At 45.1% G+C, this 24578-nt stretch overlaps 2 protein-coding genes across 2 annotated transcripts in view; one reads left to right on the forward strand and one right to left on the reverse strand.

Moving 5' to 3' along the window:
• Positions 1–6752, forward strand: part of VAPB (VAMP associated protein B and C) — a 33778-nt gene extending 27026 nt beyond the window's left edge. Inside the window, exons 5-6 of the mRNA XM_042045679.1 lie at positions 541–717; positions 2884–6752. Of these exons, the coding sequence (XP_041901613.1) occupies positions 541–717; positions 2884–3042 (336 nt within the window). The 3' untranslated portion in view covers positions 3043–6752. The remainder of the gene's footprint in view (positions 1–540; positions 718–2883) is intronic.
• A 5328-nt stretch (positions 6753–12080) lies between these two features.
• Positions 12081–24572, reverse strand: APCDD1L (APC down-regulated 1 like). The gene is made up of 3 exons (XM_042045668.1): positions 17730–24572; positions 16585–17143; positions 12081–14197 (listed from the first exon to the last, which is right to left on the reverse strand). Exons 1-3 carry the CDS (start codon positions 18026–18028, stop codon positions 13433–13435), a joined length of 1623 nt encoding a protein of 540 aa, XP_041901602.1. The 5' UTR covers positions 18029–24572; the 3' UTR covers positions 12081–13432.
• Between the last annotated feature and the right edge of the window lie 6 nt (positions 24573–24578).

The raw sequence follows: 24578 nt of genomic DNA on the forward strand, positions 1-24578 counted from the left end.
TTGGGTGAGGAGAGGTTTGTTTCCATAAGAGACCGTTTCTAAAGTGCAGAGCATGGAAAGGATCCAAAGGCAGGAGAGGGTGCAGGCTTTGGAGGTCTGAACCTTTGTTTCCCAGCTTGGGCTGCAAGTTCCTCCATCCCTACAGAAACACAGAAGGAGGGAGAGGGGACAGCCAGGAGTGGGGAGTGAAGGGAGAGGGAGCTGCAGCACTGTCCTGGCTCCTGCAGTAGCTGCTTGTGTTGTGCCTGGGGAGGGAAGAGTGAGGAGGCCACTGATTGTGGGACCTGGTTTAGAGACATCTCCTTTTCTGTATATTCAGGGTCTGAAAAGTCAGGGTCATTCTGTCTTCACTTATTGCTGCTGATCTGGTGTTGTCTGGGAAAGCAGTAAAATTACAGAAAGCAAAATGTTGTTTATTTCTTTTTATACAGGCATGTGTCAGGTGTGCACAGACAATTTTACCTGATTCTCCTCCTATATATCAGGTGTGTGGTGTGGTGTTAATAACTAACCAAAAATCACTCTATCCTTTTTTAACAGCATGACATAGAAATAAATAAAATTGTATCCACAACTGCAACAAAGACAGATTCCTCTGTAATGTCTAAATCAATAAGTTCTTCTTTGGATGACACTGAAGTTAAGAAAGTAATGGAAGACTATAAGAGGCTTCAAGTAGAAGTTCAGAGGTTACGGGAGGAGAATAAACAGTTTAAGGTAAAGATCGCTGTTGTTTTCTTTTCAGATTTACCCCTTTCCTGAAAAAGAAGCTTCCATCTTAAAGGTTTGGTTACCTGACTTTAGCACAATATTTTAATATTGTCTATAAAGTAAAAGATAATTCAGGTTTCTCTCTGTAAACTCTGAGAAGGTGCTGAAATCAATGGTCCCTTTGAAAGGAGGCACAAGTCATGCAGTCACAGAAGGTGATTGGGTAGCAACCCAGAGGAGTGAATTCCCTCTCTTTTTTTCTTTTCCCACCTAATTTCTCAGTCTGAATTAAGCATTCAGTGTTGGACTTGGCCCTGTTCTCCCCAAACTGGTGGGAGCTTGAGGGCAGCGTTGTGCAAATACTGAGTGTTTCAGTAATTGCACCTGTAATGTGCTGCTGAAATGGCCAAATTAAGACACATGAATGGGAAATGTGCTTCCTGTCATATCCAGCACATGGCTGGGAAATCCAGTACTTGAGAAACTTTTATCACTGCTGAAAAATTCCTTTTTACAGTAGTTTGATTTGTTGTATCTACTTCCATAGATATCAGCACCAAGGAAAGTGTGGATGTTGTGACTCTTGCAGCCCAGTGAAAGGAGCTCTGTTCTCTCAGCTCTGATGCTGCTTGACTGGCTGATGCATGGAGGAATTCTTGAAAACAGAGTTGTTTTGCACAGAAATAATATGTGTACATAACAGACATGACCCTAACTTCTCCTTGTGTTCTTATTTTGCCAGCAACTCAATACTCTAAATACTCAATACTCTAAATTTAATTAAATTTAATTGTTTTGCAAATCAGTCTTGAATAAACACTCTGTAGGAGCTATCTAGAATTGAGCTGATGTCTTACAGTAATGTCCTTGATCAGTGAGCTCTTTGTTCCCTTTGTGGAGTGTTAAAAACATCTGTAAAACATCAGAAAACAATGCTAAATCACTGCCTGCTACCAGGTGCTGTCAATGTCAGGCTAGAGTCACTGTCAGAGGGAAGTTAAAATATTTAAAATGAAAATTTGTTGTTTCTATACAAAACTTGTTGTATGTAAACAGCATTTTATTGTTTACAAAAGTCAGTTGTCCCCATTTAGACTTAGAGCAGCAGTGAGGTATTGGATAGCCTGAGGCTTTCAGTGAGTAAATTAATTAATTAGTTAATAAAAAATAAGTTCACTTTCAGATCATGTAGGTGCCCCTTTAAATTCGAAAGTGAGAAGCACTGACATACCCTGAGCCCTTGAACTTCACTTATCTGACAATTATCTGACAAGGCTGCAGTAACTTTTATTACAATTTTATTTCTTGAAATTTTTTTTTAAGTATAGACTGGAGCCTTTTGCTTTGGTACCTTATACTTTTGCACTATAATACTGTATCTAAAAAGTCTAACACTGTTGCTTCAGCTGGACACAAATTAAGTCACAAAAGACTCCTTTGCCCCTGTCCTGAAGTGCTCTGAGTGTGTGTGTGTGACTGGAGTGTGCTAACACACAGCTGTGCTGCACAACAGCTCAGGGAGAGCTGAGGGGAGCTTCATCCCACTTGAAATGAGAATATCTGCTGGTGTTACATTGTTTTATCCATTGTCTCATCTTTAAATCAGGTGAGCTGCCAAAGTCGTACCAAGAAAATATCTTAATTATTGCCATTAGGTTCATGTCAAAATGTCAGCATTAATATGATGGGAGAAACAGATTTCCCTTCAAGGTCTGGGAAGATTTACTTGTGACATCTGACATGGGGAATGATGAGTGTAATTGCCTTGGGTTGTGAAAAACGTGCAACTTCATCTTAGTTGTATTGAGAGATTTTCCCCAACAGCACCTTACTTGCTTACAGAGCAAGAAAAGCACCTTCATGCCATTCTCTCCATTGCTTTTCTGAAGTTCTGGAGCTGTCTCTAGACTTTGGACAAGAGTTCTTGCAGGTTCCTCATTGCTTCCTCACTCCCTTAGCAGGAGAAAATTTCCAAGAGTGTGGCTTTGCTGTAGACACAGAATTCCTCTCCTGCCTCACTACCCTTCCTTCTCAGGATCATTCAGGAAACAGAGCTCTAACTTAGCTGTAAATTCGCTTTCACCTATTCTATAACACCCACCTAAATAAATACGATAAGGGTGAATATTGAAAGCACTTTTTTGTAGAAATAATCAATATCTCTTCCTTTAGGAAGAAGATGGACTGCGGATGAGGAAGGTACCCCAGACAAACAACCCAATATCTCCTTCTGCAGCTGCTGTCAAGGACGAAGGGCTCAGCTCCAGACTACTTGCTTTGGTGGTTTTGTTCTTTGTCTTTGGTGTAATTATAGGAAAAATAGCCTTGTAGAGGCAGCATGCTGGAAAATTGTAAATTGGTTTGATGGTTCTGCCATATCATTGGATTAAATTTATTCATAACAATGTTTAAAAAAAAAATTAATGTATGACATCTCACAGGTCTTGCCTTTAAATTACCCCTGCACAAATACTATGTAACATAATCTAGAAAGTTCAAAATGTATGGTGAGGGAATGAATGAAAGAGAATATGCTTCAGTGATGAAGGGGGGGGAGAAAATCCTGATTTAACACTACAATGAAATATTGTATATGTCATTTTAAACATTCTTAGACCCTGGTACATGTTGCTGGATTACCTCTTTTTAAAAAAAAAAAAGAAAAAAAAAAGGAAAACTAGAAAAACCTCTTCCTCCACTGCTGGAGCTGGCCCTAAGGATGTTTGGAGCTGGGTTAGGCAGGAGGTGTTGATAACTTCTGTAAAATACGTTAATCCACCATTCTGCTCATAAATTTAACAGTTTCTGTCAGTGTCTTCAACTCTGTGCAAGTTACCAACTTCTTGGCACTTAAATGAGTAGTGAGAAGCTGCAAAGACTTGTCTGTGGCAACACTGAGGGAGCTGGGCAGCACCGAGGGGCTCGTTCGGAATAAAGGTCAATGCCTTGTTCTCACCAAGGGACCAAGCTACAGTGCTGTTGGTTCATTTAGCTGAATTAAAATGTTATTCAGAGATGTTTAATGCATATTTGACTTATTTAATGTATTTCCTCTCATGTTTCCTTATTGTCACAAAATTGACTAATACTTTGTGGTATGAAAAGGCACCTGTTCAAAGCCAGTGAAAAGAGCTAGAAATTTGCTGCTGTAGTGGTGCAAGATTGTTCTGCCTCCTGGTGTTTTTGGGCACTACACAATTGTTGGGAGTTTTGATCATCTAAGCATTGGGGAAATAGTGGTCAGGAAACTGTTTTTGTATGTAAATAAGTCTATCTAGGGGAGAAACAAAAATATTAGTAGTAAACTAGTCCTATGCCGTAAAAAGACCAATCTTGTTTGACTATGTAGCATCTTAAAAAAAAAAGAAAAAAAAAGAAAAGAAAAATTAAATAAAGCCCCCAAATTAATGTTTCCTTTGTTACTTTTGTCCTGTTCTCACAGTTTTAGAGGTGGGGAGGAAAGAGTGTTCTCTTGTCAGTTTGTTCATGGCATAAGGAAACTTGCAGTTGTATTTCAGGGTGAATTTCTTTTTTTTCCAGACTAATTTTAAAGTCAGACCAAGCCACCCCATCATGAGCCTGACACACACAAGTTGTTCAGAGTAACCGTGTTGCTGCTGAGGTATAAGGTAACATCCCATTTTCCAGGTTAGTTCAGGAGTTCAGACACTTGACAGCACCTTCAGAGTAAGGTGAAGGTAATTTTGTGTCCAGGCTTCCTTTTACCACAAGGTGTATAAATAAACTCAGAGTGTTTTAACATGACGGATTCAGTAGATGAAACCATTTTTGAGCAGGTAAATTCACATCTATTCTTAAATGCTAGACCCAGAAACCTTCAGTGACAAAATTTTTTGTAGCATATTACAAGATGAAACTGTCTTTTAAAAATGACTTCATTCATTCCTTCCATAATCCTGGGATTCTGTGAGAAAGCTGTTGGGGCTGCAGCCTGCCTGCTGTACTCCTTGACCTTTATGTTTGTCCCACTTGTGTCTCAAGGGTTTCCTCCTTTGCAAGTGCTAATAAGTGAAATTTTATTTGAGGCTTAATAAGAAAATAGGTAGGAAAAAAACCCCATAACTGGTGTGTTCAGCTTATGAACATGAATATGGAAGTATTTCTAGGAGATTCAATAGAAAGGAGAGGTGTATTTTTTAGCATTTTAAAGTGCTGGTGCCTTGTCTGCTCAGAGGGAAGGGGCAGAGCCACTGCAGCCTGGCTGCAAAGGGCAGGGCAGGTGGCAGATGAGCTGGAAAGGGCAAAGCCAGGAGTTTTTGGGACAAATTGGGCAGAATTGATCAAGAAGATACTTCCTGGGCAGTAGAAGCTGAAGAAAACTTTCTAATGAAGCATTCTTTTGAGAAAGCCGAGGTTGTGAGTGATACTGCAAAATTAGTTTTCATGGCTTTGAAGAATGTATTTGAGAAAACCTCTGCTGAAGGGAGACTGACATAAGAAGTAGATTTTTTTAAGTGGCTGTAAATATCTTCTTCTCTTACCAGAATTCCTGATCTGCTTTAAATAAAAAAAAGTCTTTTTGAGAGTCCTTTGTTCTGCTTAAAAACAGCCTAAAAAAGGTTGGATTTCAACAAAAAGTCACTGTCTTTGCAGGATAAAGGGGGAGGATTGAAGCTTTAAGCTAGTCTCCGTGAGTATGTCTGGAGTAATGTTCCAGGCTGGTTTTACACCCGGTGTAAGCTACCACAGCTGCCTTTGCTGGCCCAGGGCAAAGCCAGCAGCAACTCTCTCCTCCCCCAGTGCTCAGCAGTCACTTTTTGGTGATCTGTGCCAGCCTGGAACTGTAAATCGTTCATGAGCAAAGTTGTTCCTGGTGTTTGCACTCCAGGATCATAAAGAGGTCTCAGAAAACCCTCTCATGCTTTTCCAGATTCCCTTCAAACACGTGATCAAGGAGACCAGGAGAGGATTTCAGTGTTGGTAACATCTGTAGCCTGCAGCTGAGCTGACCCACACCAGTCCTGAACAAAACTCTTAAATGAACTGCTTGTATTTTGGAATTTAACAAAATCCTGAGGTCTTCCCTCACCATTTTTGACAAGACCCTGAACACAGTAGCCCTGAGTTGTCTGGGTAATGCTTTGCTTTGCTGAGCTTAAAATAAAGCGACTGATCAGGGGAATCCTCACTCCCTGTTTGACCAAACCCTTCTTTCATAGGCAGTAGAGAGAAATCTTAAGGATTTTTTTTCTTCCAGGGTTCCTAAAAGGCCAGTTTATAGCTAGAGGGCAAATATAGATTGGATGGGTATTCTTAAGCCACCTGACTCTTCTTCTAAGTTGCTCCTTCCATGGCAACACAAGAGCAAATGTTCTCATGAAGTATTCACAGAAAGTGAATTATTCTGAAGGACATTGTACATCTTAGGAAGTTGTGCACAAAGTGTAGTTTCTAAATAAGATTATTGTCTGGGGTCCTCACACAACATCAGATATTAGAAACCTGTGATTGATTCATGGTAGTAGAAATCAAGTTATTACTAATCTAATTATTGTCCTTGCTGTTACTTTAAGATGACCACTTGCACATTTATTGTTGATTTTTGTAACACCCAGTAGAGGCTGCTTGGTGCACTCTTTGGGCGAATTTGGGATAAACAGATATTTGAAATGTCTTGAAGCCTAGTGCTGGGAAATGAATGGAAAATGGTTTCTTCTATTTTTGTGTAGTTCTCCACATCTTAAAGCAAATAGTCCGTGCATGAATGAACATAACTATTGCTGTGCATTGGCAGTTGTCAGCTGGGAATGCACAGCTGGAGCAGCTGCATGTGCAAGCCAGGACCAGCTCAGGTTACTGGGGAGTAGCCTGGGGGCTGAAGAGCAAGATCATGTCATGTTGTTATGTTGAGGGGGATTGATGTACCATAATGTCATTTTCTAAAAATACAGGATTGTAAAGCTCAATGGTGGTGTTACTTTTTCCTCCTGAAATGCTGTTAGTGGGATAAAGTTGGAACTTCACTTTGCAATTCACTAGAATTTCTTTTCATCAATAAACTATGAAGGGTTTGTATCTGCTGCACATGTGAACTTGCAATTCTTGTCAGCAATTTTACATCGTGGTGTGCACAAGGAATGGATCATTTATGTCTTGACATACTTGATGTTGCATTGCCCAGTGGCAGAAAACTGTCATCCCTTTTCTTCAGAAAATGGCACTTCCTGTCTCTTCAGTGGAATATCCTTGATTTTCAGGCGCAGTAGTGACTTCACTGCTGTGCTCTTAAGTTTGAAACTATATTTCTCTTGCCCTATGTGATGTCCTCAAATTCCACATCCTGAGTTCTGTTTTCTATATAAAGTGAGGAAAAAAGCACCGCCAAAAATCCCTGTTTGAAATTAAAACCCGAGTAAAACAACACTCTGAAGCTCCTGTTTGTTGTGGCTGGGTCACAGCTACACTGGTGCTGCACAGGGCCTGGAGAGCCACTGGGCCATGGTCTGGGAATGGAGGAGCATCCAGGGCCCAAGTCCTCGAGTGAGCAAGTTGAAAGGTGACAGGTGGTGAGTGAATTTCAGTGGAAGTGAAACAGTAATACAGAAGATGAGCTTCAGAGAACAAAGTGATTGTATTTCCACCGCTCAAATCTGCTTAACTATAAAATTTGTTTGTTTCTTTAATGGGTTGATTTTTTTTTTTTACTGGATAAATGAAGATTATTTTTAAATAACACAAGTAGAGCCAGCCAGGGATCTTGCACGTGATACTCTAATGAGCACACACCTGCACACTTGCAAAGTGACTGTGTGCCTGTCATTCACTCTGCCATTTCCTGTGGCTTCAGTTCCTGTTAAAGAACTAATTTCACGTTTGTACTTGAAGAGTAAAACTTTTTGAAACCATAGTAAACTTCTTTGCCTCCCAGTGCAGGCCTGAGTTTGTCCTGAAGCCTCTGCAAGAGTGAAAAGTGCAAAAGGGACGTGGGGTCTGTGAGCACAGAAACGAGGCTGCTTTTCCTTGGAGTAAACTTGAACTTTGGATCTTTCCTCCTGCGATCTGTCATTAGGAAATGGCCTTTTCCGGAGAGCAAAACAAAAGAAGTTAGGAAAACAAATGAATTAAGAAGAATTAATTGAAGCTGTGTATTACAAGTTGACATTATACATCTGGCATTTCTGTTTATGTTTCTGCATTGGTACATTTCATTCTGATTTAATAAGTTCCTAATTTTGTGGGGTTTTTTTTCAGGATTTCGAAGTGCCTATGAAGAACAGCCCGTAGTAAAGTATTGTTCCCAGTTTAGCCGTACTTCATTTTTTTAATCAAATCTTTTTCTTTAGTGGATAAACTCACAAGATTAGAAAAGCCTCTTGAACTCCCTCATGTTTGGGTTGGCAAATGTCCCACACACAATTACCCACAGAGAGCTACTTTTAAAAGACCTTTATTAAGGCTGTACAGAGTCAAGCACTCAGGAGTTAGGAAATGGCAGAACCAGGTTTGTGCACTGTGAGTTTGGGGAGTACATTGCAGTGTCTGATCATTTCAGTGATCAAAAAGTGAGCTGAAGCTGCTCAGAGATTGTCCAAAACTGCCCGGCTTTGTATGCCTGGACTTGGAGAATCCTGAGTTCTCTTAAATTACGTATAAATAGGTTTTTAAAAGTTGAACTAAAATGCAGCAGCGTGGTGTTGGGTGTAACCCATGTGTGTGTGTGTCAGGGGGGAATTCTTTGTGTTCCATGTATGGATCCCTGTTCTTGACCCGAGCTCCCGACGTGGTGGGGAGGAACTCGGAGCTGAAGCAGCAATTTCTGTTTCCACGTTTCACTGGGAGGCCACACACAAGTGTGACTGGAGCCAGGAATCTCTGCCTCAGTGCTGAGCCCAAAGGAGTGTTCCTGTGGGGGCTGCAGACTCTGCTGCCCAACCTCCCTCCTGCTCTGTTCTGCCTGAGCTGTCGAATCTCGCTCCGTTCCCTCCCTCAGCGCTTTGGTCCAGGCCAAGTCATCCTTGTTCCTTCGCTGCTCCTTGGCAAACAAACCCATGTTCAGCCGAGCGGCTTTGAATGGCTTTTCTTCCCTGCTGCCTGTTTTCCATCTGGGTCTCTTTCTTCCCATCACCCTTCCAGGCTTGCTCTTCCCTGCTTGCCTGTCCCAGCCTTTGGCCCAGGGAGTCCTGGCTGCTCCGGGCTGCCTGGCAGGGCTCTCCCTTGGCATGGACATCTGACTGCTGCTGGATGCCTTTTCCCATCCCACACAGCCACTCACCTGCTTCCTCATTGTTTTTTCTTCCTCTTCACTCTGTAGAGTTTGGAGCAACAAGTCTTGTCACCCATCTCCTTTCTGTCTCCAGCTTCCTCCTGCTGTTCCAGTGCAGTGGATTTATTTATAGTGTGGGACAGGCTTTTATATTCCAGGGGGATTGTTTCTCAAACAAAGCAGTAGCACGATGCTGTTAATGTATCCAAAAGTGCTTCAGATTTTTTTTGTTTCATTTTATTTGGGAAATCTAGAATGCATAAATGCATTCTAAGGTATTTTTAAAAGGGAGGCATGAAGGTGGTTAATTGGAAAAATAAGTTACTGTTATATGAGCCCTGTGTCAGACCCAGGAATGTGTTTGTCTGGCATACTTGGCTCACGCTTTAAACTTCTGCACCTGCTAAAGAAGCAGAAAATTGGAAAGGCAGCTTGTCTGAGGAGCTTCTGATATTAAAGAAGGTACTGAAGGATCAGACTCAGTGCAGAAAGCCAGAAAATTATTTGAGACTTAAGAAATTATTTTATTTTTGCTTTTTGGAGTTGTTAAAAAATGATTAATCTTTTAAAAAAGTATTTTAAGAGAAGTGAATGTGGCAGAGTTTACAAAGACACATCTGCCTGTTACCATCAACTTCCAGCACACGTTGACTTGGATTTTCTTCACAGGGACAGTAAAAAGGCATTTATTTGTTTTGTAGTAGAAAGCAACCCAGTAGTCAGGATTAAAGCTCCTGGTCTGTGTCCTAGACCTGTTTTTCAGATGCAGTGTTAGACATGAAAGGTGAAGTTATTTGGGTCTGTCTTGTTTAGGTCAGATAAAGATAAATGAATGGCAGAACTGAGGTTGGGATCCTGATTGCAGTGGAGCTCAGCATACAGCCATGTGAGCTGCTAATAAACGTAATTGGTGCTTCAAAAGGGCATAGCTGAGCAAATTTCATATCAGATCTGGGAGTGGAGAGGAAATTAGATGAAAAACTGAAGTAGAACTGACAGTTTTCTAAGTGAAAGTTATTAAAGGGCCAAAAAACTAATAATTTTGCAATTGAGAAGGGGGACAACTTTGGCTAACTGCCCATCCTGCTTCTGTGATGAAATGAAGGGGAAAATTAGATGGAAAGTAATATAAAACAAATAAGAAAAAGGGAAGCAGACAGCAATCCATTCAAAGTGGGAGTTAGGAAGTTTAGAAAATAAGGAAAGCACAAGCCAAAGAAAAACAGGTTGGAGTGCTCAGAGAGGGTGGTGAGGAGCCGAAGTTCAGAGGAAATCTGCAGAGGATAAGAACTGTTAATAAATATATGCAGGAGGTAAAACCTAGTGATGGTGTAAGAGAACTGGAAAGGTGTGTCATTCCTTAGCAATGCTCAGGATTTAAAATTAACAGTTTTTAATTCAGTAGGCCCAGAAACCTTGATCAGTGTTTGCAATGAAGGAGCCTGGGGCTGTGTCTGAGCTGCTGCTGGGGGTGGTCAGTGGGTCAGGACAGTGGGGCACCCCAGAAGGGGATGGAAAAGGAGATGGATGTTCCTGATGGAGCTTGGTGTAAGTCCTTTCATTCTGTCTTCTGAGAGTGAGCTGGGTCTGTCAGGGCCCTGCAAAGCTCCATCTTCCTGGCAATCACACACTGCTGAAGTTCAAAGAGAACCACAATGAAATGGGGATGCCCAGAGAAGGGTTCAGCAGGGACCTGACAGATTCAATGGTTCCAGATCACTGAGGAAAACAGATACAAAATCACTACTGACAAAACATAACAAAAATATCCATAGCCAGGACCAGAATGAGTAACAGCTCCATGTACATTCCCAGTGCAGTCCCAGGGTAAAAGCCTAATGAATACGAATGTGTTCTTGTTTTTAATTACTGTTAGCTGTAAGTGATTATCCTCCTGTATGTCTCAGCTGGGAGAGTTGGGAATTTTGGATGCAGTTTGGATATTTACATTCTACAAGAGAAGCTGAGTAATTGGAATGGATGCAAAAAAAAAAGATTCAGAAAATACTCGTGGAGTGTGAAAATGCCTTAGAGAGGGTGAGAGAAAACTCAGTTGGCTGAGATTTCTACCAAAATTGAGACTGTCTTGATTACAGTGCACAAGTACCTTCACAGGCAGAAAATACTGCACACTGCAGCTCTCTGATCTTAAAAAGCAACACAAGAATCACCGACTGGCAGTCAAAGCCAGGCAAATTCAAATTGGAAAAAGGCACAAATTCTTAAGAGAGAATAACTGTAATTTAGGAATGTGTCTTCAAAAACTGTGAACAGAACAATAAAAGTTACGATATTTATGCAAATAGCTCTTTCATGGCTTTTTTTCCTCTCAGAGGTATCCTTAGAGGAGGAAGAGGACAAGGAGGCTCCTGATGAGGTTTCACAGGCAAGTTCAGCCAGCAGAGCAGTGGGGCTCTGGTGCTGCTGGAGCCAGTGGTGCCTGAGCTGCTGCAGGGCAGAGCTTTCCCAAGGCCTTGTTGCTAACGTTGCATAAGTGTGTGATGGTGTCTCACACCATGTTAATCCCACCCCCACCTGGAAAGGATCTGTGGCCTTGTAAGAGCTTTTACACCGTGCAGGACCTGAACACTTGTTAAGTTTAATCCGTTTCCTTGCCATGTAAATGAAAAAAAAGTATCTGCACACAAATCTGATTCATGGGGGTAAATGTAGGGCAGGAATTGCCTTCCTCCTCCTCCACCCACTCTCCAAAGGCAGCACAAGGCTGTTGCCTATTCCTGCCACGGGCATGTGTGTCCAGCAGAACAGGTACCTGTGTTGAGGGGAGTCAGGGCCACGTGAGCACAGTGATGGGAAAGGAAAAGTTCTGCCAGTGTGTGGCTGACAGCAGGTGCAGCTGTGCTGCCCAGGACTTGCATCCTAATGGGAACACCCCAAGGAGACACCATCTTCTCCGAGATCACTTCCAGTTGCCCATGGATCTCTGTGCAGCAGCAGGGAGCAAAGCACAACCAACACGACTGGAAATCAGATTTGCCTGCTGAAGTCTCCTCCATGGATTGGGAAGGGAACCAAGGCAAGGCAGCCAAGCCTGGCCCCTTTGTGTATCACCTTTGGAGTAGAACTGTTCATGTGCGTGACTAATATTGGGTCATGCCTGGAACATGGGAACATGCTGACAACATTTATGTCGCAACTGTAATGCATTTAATAAGCATCTCATTTGAATTATTAATGTACAGATCCCCCCCAAGTATTTTTATGTTATAACCCCCATAATTTATCTAAGTACAAGCTGGAAGTTCGTAAATACAGCATTAAGAAGGTGGCTATTGCATAGCTGCTTTAACAAAATATCCTTTGTGGGTAAGATATATAGGCTTATTTGGAGAGGATTTAGCTGCTGGAGAAGGGCTTCTCAAGGAAGTTAGATGATGCTTAGCTGCAGCAGACAGGGAATATAATTTCTTAGTTTGTCCTTCTTGTCAGTAGGAATCAGTTTGACCTGACTGTGCTGTCTGATCTGAGCATCTCTTCAGCTCATTGTTCACCAGAGGCAGATTTATAAAACATCTGTACAGGAATGAGCCTGGAAGTGACACTTTGAGAGGAGAGCCGGACTAACAACTGCTGTGCCAGTAACTGAAAAGGAAGCAGTGAAAATACATGGCCTAAGAAGGCTGGTGAGGGATCTTTCCCTTCACACGGTGCGCGGTGACGGTGCCTGTGCCGGGCACGGCAGCAGTGACACAGGGACACTGCTGATGTCCCACAGCCATGCCAGCACTGCACTGGAGAGCTGGGATAACACAGCAGGGATGCAATGCTGCAGCCAGGGAATGCTGCGGCTTGGAGCTGTTGTGCACAGAAGTGTTTTCCATCTACTGTAATCTATGCCCAGGGTCAGGTGGAACAATCGAGCCCTCTGTGAGGGCTGTTCCGGACATCTCCAAGTGCAAGACTGTTTGTGGGTCCCTGTGTGTGACATACACAGGCAAAGTGCAGAAAATATCTGTAAACTGCAAGAGGCATGTGAACTGTGCCCTTCTCAAGACCGCTTGCTGACTGTTTATTGCCAACTGATTCTGCAGATTAAATTTGCATGAACAGCAAAAAGGAGTGTGATGGGAGGGAACTTAACCTCAAAGAAACTCAGCAGCCAACACTTCGGATGTTTGAATTGCATCTGAATCAAGCTCTTGATTAAATCTTAGCAATGTCAAAAGCTCAAAGCAGCAATTTTAATTGATGTCACTTTTTTCCCCCCTCATGTTGCTAAATTATCTGTTGCAATGTGCAGCGCATCCGTGTCACTACATTAAATTTGCACGCAAAGAGCGGAGATTAGGCAATAAAGCCACAGGACAAACAGTGTGGAGTCAGGCATATCTCCTTGGCTTCGTTCACTATTGGGCGTTTTTAAAAAGTGTTTCCAAATCTGAGTAAAACTGATTCCAGATGTGCTCATTTGAAGGGTATAAAAATCACGCTAGCACCAAGATTTGTCTGAATTCTGCACTGTACCTGAAGAGATAACTAGTCCCATCTTAAAAACAGAAGTGCTATAAACAATAAAAAGGCCACAGGCAAAGGTTTTAGTGCTTCGTTCCCGTTAGCATCCTTTCTTCCCACGTATTTTAGACTAATATAGTTGGAGAATTCCCGTGAGGCTGCAGCACACTGGATCAGAGGGGCCTGGTAGGACGTGGGTCGCTTGTCGGGGCTGTCGGGGCTGGAGCCGTCCGTGGGCCGCTCCCCGATGTAGAGGAGGCTGCGCTCCTGCGTGTCCTGCTCCGTTTTGAACAGTTCGTACTCGGTGTGGGGCAGCTTGATGCCCAGAGCCAAACATCCGTTCGTGGGTGTTATATCCTGCTCCACCCCGGCGCTCCAGGAGCCTGCCAGCCCACAGCTTCCCGGTTCCGAGGAGTTGAGCATCACCACCGTCACCTGGTCCATCGGCGTCACCCGAGCCTGGGTGACTTTAAAAGCCAGCTCGGTGCCACCCCGCACCTTGGAGGAGGGGATGCCCTGCGTGTAGTGCCCGGAGGCGTAGATGGTGAACGTGGGCTGCCTGCAGAGCGGGTCGGAGTAGTGATAGTAATGCCCTTCCCAGGTGTGGTTGTTGCCGTGGAATGTGAAGTACCTGGTGAGGAAGAGCACGGCCGGCCGGACCTCGCAGTGGGTGCTGACCCAGCTGCCGCTGAGCTGCATGGGCAGCGCGGCTCTGGCGGGCAGGATCGGGGGGTGGTGCTCATCAGCCCTGGAAATAATCCCGCACGCCGGGCAAGGGTGCACGTGGTGCTGCAGGAGACAGAAAATAACAGTTCTGCGAACTGGGAAGCAAAAAAAAAAAAAAAAAAAAAAAAAAAACCAAACCCTTCCAGAATATTTCAAAAGCTTCGACTCCCCTCGTCCACAGCAGGGTGCGGAACTGCGGGGAGCTTGCAGAGGCAGCCGAGCAGATTAAGGGAGATAAAGCGCTGCCCTGCTCTTTGCTATTCTGGTAGCTGAAGGACACTGGGCTGTGCCCTGCGGCCGCCCCGTGCTGGGGCTGCTGAGGACAGGCCGAGGGAGAAGGCCGGGGCAAGGGCAGAGCCGCTGCCACGGCAGGGAACGCTCCCTCGGCACATCCAGGTTGTTCCCCCATCAGTTTTCCATGGCGAGCTGGGTGAGGATGCGGGTGCTGGGCGGTGTCAGAACAGAGCAACGCCGCAGTTTTTGGGAAGGAAGGAGGCTGTGACACCTGGCCGTGGGGAGCTCCTGGGGCTGCAGCCTCTCCAGTACAGCCCAAGGTGCTCTGCCTCCCTCTCGCCCCGTTCCCGCCCGTGTTCCCACATCCAGGGATTCGGGGGAGCACCGGGATGAGCCGGGAGGGGAGGGAGGGGGCCGTGGGGTTTTTCCAGCAGCCAGAACGGGAGAAGAAAGGGACCCTCTGCAGAAAGAAAGCCGTGACCTTGGCTTCCCTGCTGGTGGAGAGCTCTGAGTCAAACCAGTCCTGCCCCTGATCCGGTGCCAGCAGGGGTTTTGTGTAGCTTGGAAATTTTTCTTATACTTCATATATCACAACTGATTTATTTTTAAATAAGCAGGGTTGGAACATTATATAATTTTCTAGAGCACGAGCTAATCTTTACTGAACTGTCATAGGCAAGAAGGTTAAATAACTCAGTAGTTAACTGTAGGGTGGGTAATTTACATGCAAGTTGATTGGAGTCTACTGTAATTTAGTCATTTTCAGCTTGCTTTACTGCTACTGTCACAGTAATGAGTGCTGACAGTACACAGTACATTATGGCTAAATAATCCCAGAAGTTGGCAAATATATATGCTCTCCTTAGGCAGGAAATTCTTTGATAATGAAAGGTAATTTGGGAAGAATGGGTTTCTTTAAAACAGATATAAATTTAAGGGAAAAAGAGTGATATTTTCATAAAGAGAGTTAAAAAAGAATTCCTGACATAGCTGTGTAACTCACCAGCACAGGCAAATGGATGTCAGTTCACAGATTTTTTTTTTTTTTTCCAAAAAGAAAAGAAGAAAAAAAAAGAAAAATCCTGTGCTCAATAAAATTATCACTATGGACATGGAGCCAAAACTCTTACTTGCTTAAACCAGTCGTGTGAAGTTATTTCTAATGTATGGCAGCTTCTAATTATCGCCAAGTGGTGACATCATGTGTGGGTCCATTGGAGAGCTGTTGGCTGATTAATTACAGGGCTGCATTCAGAGAGTGAATTTCAGTATCTTTAGGTTTGGTTTTAAATTAACTTTTAAAAGTGTTTATGTTTACCATCTGGTTTTGCTCATATATATGGTTTTGGCCCAAGATAACACAAGTTTAACCAATTTGAGAATGTTACTTTCGAGAGGGAGAGGGGTGTTGCCCTGTGTTTTTCAGAGTTCAGTTGGTGTAGTTCGAGGTGTGGGGAAATGTTGCCCCAAAATATTTTTTTCTCACGTATTTCCTTTCAATCTGGCAAAGTTCAGAGAGGTTTTTTCACCCCATCTCACTGCTCCACCATTTCTGATTTGATCAGCTTTGGTTTGGATGGAAAGGTGCTTTCCTGGGAATAAACTAAGCTGCTATATGACATAAAATAAAACAGAATAAAAGGCAACCAACTCTGCTGCTCAGTTTTATGTATGTCAGAATGGAAGTTTGATTTCTGTGTAATAACATCATTGTATTGGGGGCAAGTTCCTGTGCTACTGGCATTACACCAAGGACTGAAGAGATCCCTCGTTCCCCTCAGCCTGGAGCACACCCCAAAGAGCAGAGAGAGGGCAGGCAGATGAAGGACAGAGCAGATGAAGGGCAGAGCAGACAGGCTCTAACAATGGGCAGCCTGAAGCCTTCACTGACTTTGGTTGTGCAAAACAAGGAAACTGCATCTCCTAGGAAAACACAGCCAAACAAAAGCTGTTAACTCCAGGCCCGTCAGTGCAGGCTTGTTTCCCATGTTGGTTTTGCTGAGCTTTCACCTTGGTCCTGTTCTCTCAGGAGGGCAGAGGATGAACCCCACATGCCATGGAGCACCTGGGGTCCCACCCCTGCAGCCCTGCACGGCCTCACCCGCGTGTCCTTAGGACTGCGGGGGCCAAGTGCTGCGGGTGCCACTTCAGCAGCAATGAACGTGCTGGCAAAGCCCTGATGCAGTGAGGGGGCCGTGCAAACGCCTCATCCTTACCAGGGCGCTCTGCATGGGGCGCTGGTAGCCTGTGGGGCGGTAGTGCAGCCTCTCCCCCCAGTCCGTGTGGATGTCGCCCAGGTACAGCTCCTCCACCAGCTGGCTCCCGCTCTGCTGCGGCTGCAGCAGGGGCTGGTAGTGCCTCTCCACGCGCACCAGGCTCAGCTCGTGCATGGCGAAGCCCAGGGCAGCGGTGCAGTCGCGCTCCGTCTTGGCGCTCAGCACCTCGTACAGGGCTCCGGGCGCCCAGGAGCGCCCCGGGGGCAGGAACCCGCTGCAGCCCTCGCCAGAGGTCTGGTTGATCCAGGAGGCCACCTCCCGCATGGCCTTCTGGCTGTGGAACACGATGCCCACTTTGTGGAGGTGGTAGTCGGCCTCGGTGGCCCCGCGGGTGATCCAGGAGGCCTGGCGCAGCCGGAGCTTGCCCTTGATGACCAGCGAGTAGGAGGGGTCGCGGCAGGAGGGGTCCCAGTAGTAGAACTGGAGAGCCTTGAAGAGCCGGTTGGCGTAGAAGAGGTAGGATCGGGTCAGGAACTCGGGTCCCGGCCGCACCTCACACCTGCGGGGAAGGCAGTGCTGAGCCGCCGCGGAACGGGGAGAAATCCCTCCCAGGGCAGCCGGGGTGCGGGAGGAGAGGGGCGAGCAGGGATGGGAGCAACTTCCCGGGCAAGAGCCTTCCACACGTGGTGGCCACCCTTGGGTGATTTTATAGTCTGGGCATCTGCTACTAAAATGTGAGAGTGATGGACAGAGGATCTTAAACTTCATGCACGTCCACAGGGAGGAGTGCAGAGGGCAATGGGAATCAGGGCTGCTCTGCCCGTTCGAGCTGTACCGCGATGGGAAAGAAGCAGGAGGCTCTAGGGACACCCGGGGCTCCCAGCCCTCCTCCAGCCGGGAATGGGGGCTTGCGGAGGGGGAGAAGGGAACACATTTGTTACTCTGCCGTTTGCTGTGTCCTGACAGCACCGAGGGTGGGCAGGAGTCGCGCTGAGGGACTGGGCCAGGAGGTGTCCAGGGGCCTGGGGGCGAGTTCCCTGTGGGTGGGGGGGTCCCTTCCCAGGAGAACGGGGTTCCTTGCCCGGGATATTAGGGGCGCTTTTCCAGGGGTGGATGTGCATTCCCGGTTTCTGGGGGTGCCTTACCCGGTGGAGACCCAGCGCCCCTCCAGGCGGGGCGGCAGCCGCGCGGCGATCCCGGCGCTGTCCTGCAGGTGGCGCAGCTGCTGGCGGCACCGCGGCTCCGCGGCCGCGCAGGCTGCGGGGGGAGCGGGGAGCGGGGTCAGCAGCGCGGGGCAGCGGCGGCGGAGGGCAGCCCCCGGCAGCGCAGCCTCCCGAGCCTCCCGCACAATGAGCGGGCCCCAGGCGGGCTCGCTCAGCGGCAAACTCTTAGCTAAGGACACAGGCGTTTTTATTTCGCTCAAGTTTTCCGACTTGAGTTTCATCCGAATCCAACCGGTTTTTGGATGAGATCTTCAAATAAAGCCGAGTACTCTTTGTTCGTGTTCTCCCCCTCTCATGCTATTGTTGAGGCAGTGACTGGAATGGGGAATTACAGCATGGGAACGCTGGCCTCGCCTGTCGCCCGCCATAAGGACAGTAATTCTGTCACTTACCTCATTTCCCATAACAACGGATGTTATTGGCTTAGGGAATGTGTGAACACTCAGCTAAATCCTGAAGACCTTTGCATGCACACACACATATGTACATATATTCCTATACATTATTCACTCTTTACTTAAGCACTCTGTGGCACTCACTGCAGGCTTGCTGCTCTAAGAAACTTGGGATTTCCCTCTTCACAGCACCATGGAATGAGCTCTGGGTGAAGCTCCTCCTGAAACCCCACTGATTCTCTGTGGTACAACTGACCCTGGTCCCGGCGGAGCTCAGCCCTGCCAGGGCTTTACGAGCCCAAATGGCGTTTGTTTGCTCCAGCTGTACTTTGCATTTTACCCAGGAGTGTGCTGGACATTTTGAAGCCAACTTTTACTCGCTCCATACCACTGTTAGGACACAGGTTGCTTTCCAGCCTGCCTATTAGCTGGAACAAAAGATCCAACATCTATGTGTCACCTTCCCACAGGATGAGGATGTGAAAATTGGCACACCCTGCACCTCAGTCAAGGAGATGAAGACACAGTCACAACATACAAACCCTAGACCAAGTCAAGTGGGAACTTTGTGATTAAACGTCTGCTGTGCAAGTCAGAGGCTCCTGAACATGTGACAAAGGAGAGGGATCCCGACTCAATAACTTCAGACTTTTATCTGACGGACAAATTCAGTCACTTAACTATGGCGCTGCCATTTGTGATGGTTTTACAGGTCACTTGAAATGTGTTTGTGTAGACTTAAGCACACAGAGCCTGAACTACCATGAAGGGAATAAACAAGTGGAAAGGGAAGCCCCCAGGAAAGCAGGAGAGCAGTACCCAAACACCAGGGAAGCCAGCCTTTTCTGGTACTGGAGTGCATGAAACAGCTGGAAAGACACATTATTAGAATTCAGGGCTCTTCTGGGAGCAGACTCACAACTCTGCTGCTCTTACCAGCCTTGTGGGCTAGATGGGGTGAGCAGGCACAGCCAACTCCTTCACAATTGCTTGCACTCGTGCTTCCTGAAATGCAGTTCCTGTGATTCTTCATATGAAAATGGGAAAATATGGGATGACAAAACCCACTGCTATTAGTTCAACCTCTAATTTGGCAGCTGCAGCATGTGTAAGGCTGCCCCTTGGGTGCCTGTTTAGTAGAGCAATTAGGAGCTGGGGATCTGTATCCTCATCCCAGCTCTGCCATGACTTTGCTCCGTGGTCCTGTGTGCTCCCTGCTCCCAGGGCTTCTTTTAAATTCATGTGCAGAATATGCCAAGATTCATTTGACTGCCCTAAGAGGCCTACATACTGGAGAGTCATCAGAACAAGGGCAGTCCAAACTGAACCACACTTCAAACAAACACAAAGTTATTATACTAAAGAATACAGTAAAGTAAAAAATAACTGTATATGTATTAGAGGTAATAACAGACATAAGGGTCAGATTTGCTCTTGCCCATAACCACAGAAAGACTCCAGAAGTGTTGGTGCAGTCTATAGATATATAGAATATAGCTATAAAATATACATAATATAACCCAGTCAACTCACAAACTGAGCTCTGTGTGTGTTTATTGCAGCAGAAGCTTCAATATCTCACTGAACCCTTCGTGCTACTCTTGGCAGAAACATTAATAGTCTACATTGTTTGGGAGCAAAGACACTTTGGCAATGCAATCACTGCATTTTGACACATTCAATAGAAAAGGGAATTTTTATAATTGGGATCAAACTCCATGCAGAAAAAAAAAGCCTCCAGAATGTAAATATTTCACATGATGGGAATTCCTAGGGATTTTGTCTTACTTAATTGTACACAAGTCTCCAAGCTGGATGCATCCTCAAACCAAAAGCTATTGGCTTGTGTCCAGATTTTGTGGCTGCTTTTTTCTCTCTCAAATACTCCAACCCCACAAGATCCAAACATCCTTTCAAGCTGGAAAAGTTCAGTCCCAGACCTAAAATCTGTAGTTAGAGCACTTCTCTATTCCAAGAGCAGCATAAAGCAGCTGTCACTCATATGTCACTCTGTTACTCAGCCCCTGATAAAGCACAGCAGAGCAGCTCCTCTGTCTTAAGAGTGACACAAATTAACTGCTCTGTAGAGTTCTTAGGCAGGAGGAAGGAATTATTCACAATTCATCTTCAAGACAAAAATCCTCATTCATAGGAAAATCTAAAAAATGCCTAACTGTGATCTCTTCCCCTCACTCGCTCTGCCATCCGTCTGTATTGATTAACCACCAGCCTTTCCAGAGAGCTCCTCAGCACAGCACTTAGACAAAACAGGGGCTTTTTCCAGCTTTCCAGTGCATGCAGCATCCCAAAGACCGGCCCAAAGCCTCGGAGCAAATGGGTTGCATGCGCACTCAGGCAGGCAGGAGTGGCAGAGCTGGGAACTGCTCATCACTGCAATCAGCACAAACTGGATCAAGCCTTGAGCAAACAGCACCAGCAGCAAATGCTGACCAACTCATCCCTCATTTGTATAAACCACTTTCAGGAAAATCAGGCCCATGGCATCAAATGATAAGAAAGGCAGAACTGGAAATTCTCAAATTCTCCACACAGTAAATTGTTGGTAAAATTAAGGTGAAAGATTCCAAGGCAACGGCCAAGCCTGGAAATGAGAGCCTTGTGCTACACAAGTGCTGTGTGCTCCAGATGCAGAGCCATTTCTCACTTCTAAAGGAATAAACCATCAACCAAGAGAGAAATGCTGTCATATCCCTCCTTGGAAACAAATCGTGTTTGTACTCCCCCAAGCATATTGACTCTGGAAAAAAGAGAAGTTGAGTCACACATCTGTTTCTTCATAAATGGAAGAGAAAATTCATATATTACAGTTTGCACCAAATTAGTTACTGTGGGTCAGCTCTTCTCCAGAGCTAGATTGTTTAATCTGTTACATGTTATTGCCTCCTATGGCCAGAATTTATCATTCCCATTTATAATTCTAATGTTTCAGTTAGTCACCCACTCACAGGGATAAGATCAGGGCCTGAGGTCATGGAGCATTACACATTTCTTCATTTAGAGATGGCATAAAACCTTTGATATTTTCTGAGGAATGTTCAGACTGGAAAGAAATGGATGATAAGAAATGTATCAATATATTTTGCATAAGAGGATTATACTTTTCCACACAGTCTCCATTAACAGAGTAAAACAGTGTTTCTTTAGCATTTTTCTCTCCTGAGAGCACACAGAATGGATTTTGGGCTAGCCACTAACGGAGTAAGCATTCTTTTAAAAGCAAAAAAAATGGTTGTATTTAGCAAATCAATTTTTCCTGTATTTGTGTGGAGATTAAGTTAGTGGTGCTTTTAATTCATCAGAAAAAGGCATTCCCGAGGGAACAGCTCTGTGGGAAGAGATAAATTTTATATTATAATGTTAAAAAGTTATAAAATTTAAATATAACCCACTGGGGATGGAAAGCTGTATCACAGCAGAACCTTGCATTTTGCCTATCTGCAATCTGAACACAGTTCAGGACAGGACTTAAGCACATGCTTAAGTCTAATTGGTTTCAGTGAAACTTAAGCATGTGCTTGAAATTAAGCCAGTGCATGAGCATTTTTCCTGATTAGTAATGCCTCCCTGAACTGAAGCCAGAATGTGGTCAAGTGGTTGAGGGAGGATGCCAGTGCTTTCACTGGAGCACTGTTTGGCTTCTGGAAAAGTATTTCTATTATTCATCCCTTCTCTTAGTTGTCTGTAAAACGGGTATATTCACATTTAGCTGTTTCACCAGTCTGGTGCTCAGTTCATGATATTCATAAAATGCTTTGAATTCACTAAATGTTTCTCAGTTATGCCTTCAGGGCTGGCACAGTAACTGTATTACCCACGAACTATCATTGCAGACCATCACCTTGAGTTTCCTGTGCACATCTGAGCATAATCATACATGAAATCCTGCAGATCCTCAGAGGAAACTTGGCCAACTCAAAATTCCCAAGTAGCTCAGGATTTTAGAGAAGTTTTCAAAACATACTTTCACCACATACTTTTAGCACAATGGCAAATGAGTTCAGACATCACATTCTATGGTTTTAGCCTGGCTTTGTGTGAGCACTGCCTGACTGTCTCATATCCACAATTAAAATAGTGAAGGGCTTGTGGTGAGTTGCCTGGAGGTTTTTAAGGCACTAGAGAAGTAAATATTTTGCTCTTGGAATCATGGAATCATGTATTTTTCTTGTTAAGTGTCATGTCCAGCAACAGATGACAAGACAGATGGGATTTGTGGTAGGGAAGGGGAGGAAGGAGAAGTACCTCAAAGATCTTCTTCAGTATAAACTACATTTAAATAAAATGGCTTCTCAAAACTGCCTCTCTGGCTGTTTACCCCAAAGAAAACCAAGCCTAAGACTGTAAATGGGATTCAAGGGCTTGATCCCAGTTTTACTTGGAGTCTGTAAATAGGAAAGGTCCCATCAGCGCCTTATTCAGAAGATGCCCATCCCCATAAACTGACAGTAAACACTCCATTTGAGGAAAGAAGGAGAAATGGGATAGAGGGAATCACAGAATGGTTTGGTTTGGAAGGGACCTTACAGTTCATGACATTCTCTAATGGGGTGAACTAAGCAGGACAGGTAAGAGCTGCCACAGAGGACTTGTGATGACAAACGAAAGTGCGAGAGGTGGATGTGAGTCCACCCTCCCAAAGCTCTCCCGCAGTTCATGCTCACCAAAGCACCACTCTTAGGTTACACAGCAGAGCTCTACTCACAACATCCTTGCTGTCCTGACAGAGACAGGAGCCATTTCACTTCATGTTCCTCCCTCTTACCCCCAGAAGATGCTGCACAGACTCAGACCAGTCTATGCCTTTTCCACAGCTAAACTGGTCAGTGTGAAAAGACTTACTGGAGAACAGAGCAGCAATTCTGTACAGCCCAATGGCCCCAGCTGGCCCAGCCACTGTGGTCAGCTCAGGGGTAACTGTCCCTTAGCTCAGAGCCCATCCTGCTGCCAGCCCTGCTCTGGGCAGCCCAGTCAGGGACAGGAGAATGGGCAAGAGGGCTGAGAACAGGGTCCTGCGGTGAGCCAAAATCAGAGAGCTCACAGCATTAACATATCATGACTTATGTTAAACTCTGATCAGTATTGCCATGTAAGTTTGGCACAGGTAAATATAAAACCAAAACCCAAAAGAAAGCAAAGGAAAGAAAGGTGATGTTGGAGCTTTTTTTGCTTGAGAATTGCTGAAAGTTTGAATTCCAGTTTGGTGAGATTGGTGAGACCGCAGTGAGGTGATCTCTAACTCCTGGGGTGCCTGAACAGTGAGAGGGTGGGGAGAACACATGGGGGGAAGCATTTGTTTTCCAAAACAAAAGCAAGACAATTCAGTCCGAGGCTGAACAATACCCCGGGAGTACTATCGTGACTCAGTTAAATTCTAACTGGAATTCACGTTCTTACCAAATGGCAAAGATTACATCTATCTTCCTGAATTCAGATGAGTTGGAAACCCAACAGAAAAAACAGCACATGGATGTGAAATTAATGCCACACTGTCATTTTGAATGTGTAGAGCATCCATGCAGGTTTTGGCAATGCCCCTGAACCCCTGCACAGACACTTTATTAGACACTATCATGGCCATTTTTAATAGTGATGGCTAAGCATATATTTTCCTGGAGTGCTTTGAAGAGCGGAACCAGTAATCAGCCATGGCTTGGCTATAAAATGTCAACCTCATTTCAAACATCTAAATCACTCACATGGACCAAGAGTGCAGAGAGGACCACCCACCACATAATATTAACATAAATACCACGTTTACCCAAAGCAAAATGAGCAACTGGAACTGGCGGGAGTTGAGAGTAGAACAACAAAAAATGATGAGGGGGTGGGAGGGATTGAGTTACGAAGCAAGATTAAAAGAGCAGAGTACATATAGCCTGGGTGAGCAAGATGGATATGATAACAGCCTATAAATATTCACAAAGCACAAACACCAAGGAAGGGAAGGAATTCCTTGCAGTGAATAAAGAGATTCTGTTGGGAGTGAATGAAGGGAGGAAAAACATGTGGCTTGTATGGCAGGGTGAACTTCTCGAGGCACAATGTAGTAGGCAACGTAAGTCCACTTGTTTGGCAGGATTTTGAGGGATTGAGCAAAGCTTTAGTTCAGCAGGGAACAACCCGCTCTTGGCAGGGAGTTGGCGGGATGATCTGAGTGGCCTTTCAGTCTCCCACTGCCATGGAGCTGTCCCAGCTCCCTGCTCCCACAGGGGACAGCTGCTCTCCTGTGTAAGCACATTGTTCATTGCTCTTCAGAATCCCTGCCTGGCCTCCATGGGACTAGAAATAAGGGCTGGATGCACAAAGGCATTTAGGGACGTAGAGACCTAAGCAACTGCAATAGCTACTAAACTGC

The sequence above is a fragment of the Corvus kubaryi genome, unplaced genomic scaffold (assembly GCF_017639235.1).
Source record: "Corvus kubaryi isolate FWS band 111438036 unplaced genomic scaffold, C.kubaryi_AGA036_p1.0 134, whole genome shotgun sequence".
Classification (NCBI taxonomy): domain Eukaryota; kingdom Metazoa; phylum Chordata; class Aves; order Passeriformes; family Corvidae; genus Corvus; species Corvus kubaryi.

Bases quoted from the DNA above. Each gene is read 5' to 3' on its own strand.
- APCDD1L (XM_042045668.1), bottom strand. From the start codon at position 18,028: ATGAAACTCAAGTCGGAAAACTTGAGCGAAATAAAAACGCCTGTGTCC. The intron at 17,144-17,729 runs GTAAGGCACCCC...CCTTCCCCGCAG, and splicing joins GGGCGCTGGGTCTCCACCGG to GTGTGAGGTGCGGCCGGGAC. The intron at 14,198-16,584 runs GTAAGGATGAGG...TGTCTCCTGCAG, and splicing joins GCCCCATGCAGAGCGCCCTG to CACCACGTGCACCCTTGCCC.